Below are 6,000 nucleotides of genomic sequence, written 5' to 3'. Positions count from 1 at the left end.
TAAACATTTATATTCCCAACCAATATGACTCTAATAGTACAAGTCTCCCTTATACATTTATCCATAAATACATATAAACAAGCAGTAGGACATCACAATCCTTGTCTTACTTCCTGCTCAGTATTAAACCATTTGTTCTCACACATACAGTTTCACTTTACTTTAGTACTTTAGTTCCATTATATATCACTTTTATGGTATTTAGTAACCAACTTCACTATTTTATACAGAGCACTTCATAATTCAAGCCTATTCACATCATCATATGGTTTCCCATATGATGGCAAACCAACTAATTTTAATAAACTTTTTACGTCACATTCATACATTTATCAGTTAATTGCTAAGGACCAAATATCTTGTCTACACCTCATTGGCATAAAGCTAGCTGCATGACTCTTCTCTAATTTTGCTCATTACCACCTCAGCACATTTTCAGTCAATAATCTGCCAAACATTTTTTACGGAGACTTTATAAATTAAAAGTTTTTTTGCATTCTTTTTAGCACTTTTCAAAGAATCGTATTAAGGAAGTCACAGACACTCCATAATAAAACTGCATCCTTATTTTAATCTCTCCACTTGCATTTAGAGCCCATTTCTTTTTCCCCCTTCCCTTCCCTCGACACTAACATTCATTTTAATACCATTCTTCACTATATAAGTCTCCATAAAGTTACTTCAATATTCCCTCACTTTGGGTACATTCCAATTCAGTTCCTCATTTTCATTTTTAATGCATTCAGTTTGGTAACTAAAATTTCTGCAAGTAAACAAACAACCTCAGAGAGTACCAAAGACTCCAGAGTTCAACATGGAGCCACATATATTGGTTAATTCATTCACTGCTGGATGCTTCTTGTTCAATTTTTCACCTACTTTTAAAACAAAGTTTTACTTTAGCAAAAATCCCTCTGCATTTTCTTTGCCTCTACCTTAATTCGGCCCTTTGTTTCATATTCTTTGGTATTACTGTACACTCTTGGGTCTGTACTCTGTATACATTGTAAAATATACTTTGTTCATTCTAATTTTTGCAGCAATCATTCTCATGTATTGTTTTGTTCACCATTTGTTATGATAAAATGTGCTTTTTAATCATCATTAGTCTAACTGCATATGTTTCTGTAGCATTTGTAGCTTTATATTGGTTATTCTTTTCTAAATAATGTTCATATCCCCTTGCTTGTATCTACTTTTTATTAAGAGTAATTAATGCACAAATAATTCTTCATTGAAGATTTCTACTTTTCCCTTACTCATTCAACTTTCACTCATTTTTTCCCCTATTAGCATTTTCTCCTATTCCCCAAGATCCACTCATGATGTTATTATAGTCTGTCTCGCAGACAGAAGCTTCTATTCTCTTTGTATGCTTCACTAAACCTCTCAATTTTTTATCAGAATCAAAATCACCATCCAAAAGGATTAACTGCTTTTCAATGTCTACAGAAAAACCACATATTTAAACACATACCATTTAAAGCACAAGTTCCTCTAAGTAAATGGTCACAAAATAGCTCCCATTCATTTATGGATCCCCAAGTAGCCCATTTAACATTTATTGCACTCTTTCATCTTTTCCCACCCATCCATTACTCTCGACTAGCAGGCTAGTTTTTCTGCATTTTCTGAGATTGATTCAGGTCACGTTTTCCCCTAGTCTCCTCCTTGCCTCTTCCAATATAAGCATTGATGGAGAGTATCATGAAATTATGATCAAACTATTCATTTCTTCTTGCATGTGCACCAATATTCTAGATCAGGGGTATCAAACTCAATTTCTTTGAGGGCCACATCAAGGTTATGTTTAACCTTGGGGGACTGAGTGGGTGTGGCCAGCTTGATAAATCTGCAAGCTCTTGAGTGCTAGCATAGGCGTTGTGGGCCGGTCCTTCATTGTTTCCAGGGTGGCCCACGTGCCAGATCTAAACACCCCAAGGACCGGATCCACCTTCATCCAGATCTACAACATCCTTTCCTTTCCTATCACTTTCACAAACACATTGCATCCCTATATTTCTTTCATTCACTGATTCATGCTCTTAACAAAACATCCCTCTATTTAACTATTCATTGTATATTTGATTACACTGTCAGCAAAAGTAATTATTGAAAGCCAAAGTAGCCTGCTTTTCTCCCCTAATCAGGGTTTTATAAGCTCGATGCGAGAGGTAGGAACACATTTTACAGCATAAGGTACACCTAGAACATTTTTCAAAACCTGCAAGTAAGGTTTTCAGTATGCAACTTTAGGCAGTGCTGGGTCCTTTGAGAACCGTGACATTTAAAAGCACGTTCTGGTTATACAGGAAAAAAAAGGAGCCCAAATGTTCAAATTTTTTATTAGCTTTTTCCCCCTGCAAAGTTGAACAAGCTTTAAAGGGCAGCTTGTTGGCTTTAATTCCTTTCCAAAGCCATGCATCCTCTTATTTCTCTTTCCTTTTGCTCTTTCGTTGTTTGGACAGTTCACTGACTTTCTTGTCCAAGCACCTCTGGAGGTGAGCTCTCTTGGTAGGATCCAAGGACTTGTCCTTCATCCCACTACCAGGATAGATAACCCCTTCCTTGCTGATCCTCTGCCGGGCATTTGCCTTGGCTTTCTCCCCACATCCGTGAACCTTTGGGGAGATAAAGGCAGATGATCAAGATACTCCAGTAGGAAAAATTATTAGTAAAAGACAAATGAGAGGTTGCACTACTTCATACATCTGCCCTAAGCTTTACAAAACTGTACAAGTCATTTATTTGTTCACTGACAGTTCTTTTAATTCCAAAAGCAAAAATAAAAAATAAAAATGAAACCATTTCCCCCTCCCCCAAGTAGAAACTAAAGTGAAAATAATTCATCTTTTCAGACAGCTGAAGTATTTTTTTTTTTCAAACTCTACAAGTGGATGGGAAATCTCTATTCTATCTTCTGGACAACTTTGTTTCTTGATCTGATAAAATACAGCCGTATCATCATTCTCTAAACTCCAACTTTATAAAGAGAGGTGCTCTGAAGGGTATTGGAAGAAAATCAACAGCAACACAGCTGCAGAAACACAACAAGAGATATTACTAGATGCCAATTTGCCATTAAATTGGCAAAACCCAATGAGAGCTAGTGGGTAAAAAATGCCATTTACCTCTCTGGGTATTAGCCAGGGTGAAGCCTGCCTGCTTCAGCCTGACCAATAACCAGAGAGAAAATTGCTTGAAGAAGCCCAGAAAAAAATAGGACTTATGGGATAGGCCCATTATAGTATTTTGCAAGCTGCACTGGTTCATAGTAGGTTTCTGGGGTTACTACTGCTTCAGATCAGAGACCCAATCAGAATGGACATACTTCAAATACCCTCTATGGTTTTCTTGTGGGCCCTCTGGAAGAGCAACCTCCTGAGATCCAAATGGCCCAATTGTGTAAGGCCTTGAAAACCTAGTTAGATTGTTGGTTGAGCCTGTCTTGTAATGGTTAAGAAAATAACTATGTGGGGCTTCAGATGCATTACATTCTCTGCTGTTTTAATATTTGTTGCTGTTGTTGCTGTCTCTTTTCATTTTATGTTAGCCACCCAGAATCACAATTTGTGAGTTGGGCAGTCAATATACATTGCATGAATTGCACGAATAAATAAAAGTATGTTTGAAACAAAATGCCAGGAATAATAATTTATATCAGGGGAGAGATTGAGCACACAGTAATTCTTAAATTATGAGAAAATATGAGCAGAAAATACCTAGAGGGAAAAGGTTAAGCACTTTAATAAAATAAAGGTTATAATATAAGACTGAAAATGGCTTTTATAGAAGTCTGTTTTATTAGTAGTAGGTGATGATGGAATCAGACAGAATTTCTGGAAAATAAGATTATAAATTGGATCGACTCAGGTAATTTTATATTGTCAGAAAACTTTATTTTAATAAGCATATAACATCTAGATTTAGAGGGCAACAAGAAAGTATAAAAGCAGTACAGTGGTACCTCTACTTACGAACTTAATTCGTTCCGTGACCAGGTTCTTAAGTAGAAAAGTTTGTAAGAAGCAGCAATTTTTCCCATAGGAATCAATGAAAAAGCAAATAATGTGTGCGATTGGGGAAACCACAGGGAGGGTGGAGGCCCTGTTTCCTCTCAGGAGATTCCTAGAGAGGCCCCATGGAAGCTTCTCCCTGCCTTTTCCGGTCCTGTTTCCTCTCAGGAGATTCCTAGAGAGGCCCCATGGAAGCTTCTCCATGCCTTTTCCAGCCCTATTTCCTCCCAGGAGATTCCTAGAGAGGCCCCACAGAGGTTTCTCCCTGTCTTTTCCGGTTACAGTTTCAGAAGCTCGGGTTTGTAAGTGGAAAATGGTTCTTGAGAAGAGGCAAAAAAATCTTGAACACCCAATTCTTATCTAGAAAAGTTCGTAAGTAGAGGCGTTCTTAGGTAGAGGTACCACTGTATATGGAAAGTATAGTATGATCTGTACTGAGATTAGAAAATGTTGGTACTAAACTGATTGTAAGATATAGGAGATGACCAGTCTGAGCCTATGTGTGTGTGTGTGTGTGTGTGCGTGTGAAACACATCCTAAGTCTGGAATCCTTACGCCCCCAAAAGAGACCTAACTCCAGCCCCTCTTGAAGTCTTATCTGGTGCCAATTTGGGCTGACCATTAAGAGACCAGATTCTTACATATAGGTAGCATGAAATAAACTTGTAATGCTTTTGAAAGCTATCTTGGCTTCTGATTTTTTTGTGCCTGATAATGGCAAAGTGCCAATCAAAATATATTGCTTTTGTTATTACATTTTACAATTTACAAAACATTAGATTTTTAAAAAGTCTGATCTATGTAACATTCAGCAACACTATGAATCTCACCTTATTGACAGTTCATACTTCTTTAAATGAAAGCACTGATCAAAAGATGAAAGATTTTATATCATTTTCTGCATATGAATGTGGGCTTTTTCTCATCACTGGAACTAGGAGAATAGCCGTGGGAGTATCAGTGAAGAGACAGAAATACTATGTCAGCTATCTCCATGGTGCCCACTGGATTGAGTGATATGAATTACATCTTTCTGATCACTTCAATATGTGAGGCAGTTACGAAAATCTTTAAATACCCGCCCACATACCCACCATAAAATGATACTAAAATACAACTGTTAAAAACTAGTAACGTTTAAGACACAAGAAGATGACTGTGAACTTGGTCCAGCATATATGAAGGGAACCAAATAGGAAAGTCTACTTTATCTGACTCTGTGCCTTGATGTGACTCTAAGATGAAGAAACGATGCATGCATAGAGCCTCGGTGGTGCAGTAGTTAGAGTCCAGTACTGCAAGCTACTTCTGCTGATCACCGGCTGCCAGCAGTTTGGCAGATCGAATCTCAGTAGGCTCAAGGTTGACTCATCCTTGTGGGTAAAATGAGGATCCAGATTTTTGGGGGCAATATACTGACTCTGTAAACCACTTAGAGAGGGCTGTAAAGCACTGTGAAGCAGTATATAAGTCTAAATGATACTTCACCAGAAGAGCCCTTCACTCCTCTACCCGAAACAGAATTCCCTACGAAACTAGACTTACAATCCTGGGTCTTGAAAGCCTAGAACTACGACGCCTTAAACATGATCTAAGTATTGCCCACAAGATCATATGCTGCAATGTCCTGCCTATCAAAGACTACTTCAGCTTCAACCACAACAACACAAGAGCACACAACAGATTCAAGCTTAATATTAACCGCTCCAAACTTGACTGTAAAAAATATGACTTGAGTAATCGAGTTGTTGAAGCGTGGAACTCATTACCGGATTCCGTAGCATCATCCCCTAACCCCCAACATTTTACCCTTAGACTATCCATGGTTGACCTCTCCAGATTCCTAAGAGGTCAGTAAGGGGCGTACATAAGCGCACTAGAGTGCCTTCTGTCTCATGTCCTATAGTCTCTCCTATATCTCGTATTTCTTCTCTACTATATCCTCTATAACATTCACTGTGTATTATTGTGTATTGGACAAAAT

At 37.9% G+C, this 6,000-nt stretch overlaps 1 protein-coding gene across 1 annotated transcript in view; it reads right to left on the bottom strand.

Annotated features, from left to right (window-relative positions):
• Window positions 1-2,329: 2,329 nt before the first annotated feature.
• The window catches only part of IGHMBP2 (immunoglobulin mu DNA binding protein 2), an 84,198-nt gene continuing 80,527 nt past the window's right edge, over window positions 2,330-6,000 (bottom strand). The window contains exon 15 of the mRNA XM_070766083.1: window positions 2,330-2,621. Coding sequence (XP_070622184.1) covers window positions 2,430-2,621 — 192 coding nt within the window. The 3' untranslated portion in view covers window positions 2,330-2,429. The remainder of the gene's footprint in view (window positions 2,622-6,000) is intronic.

This window comes from Erythrolamprus reginae, chromosome 1 (assembly GCF_031021105.1).
Source record: "Erythrolamprus reginae isolate rEryReg1 chromosome 1, rEryReg1.hap1, whole genome shotgun sequence".
In the NCBI taxonomy this organism is placed as follows: domain Eukaryota; kingdom Metazoa; phylum Chordata; class Lepidosauria; order Squamata; family Dipsadidae; genus Erythrolamprus; species Erythrolamprus reginae.
Note: the sequence above shows the minus strand (reverse complement) of the source record. Positions and strands in the feature narration are given on the sequence as shown.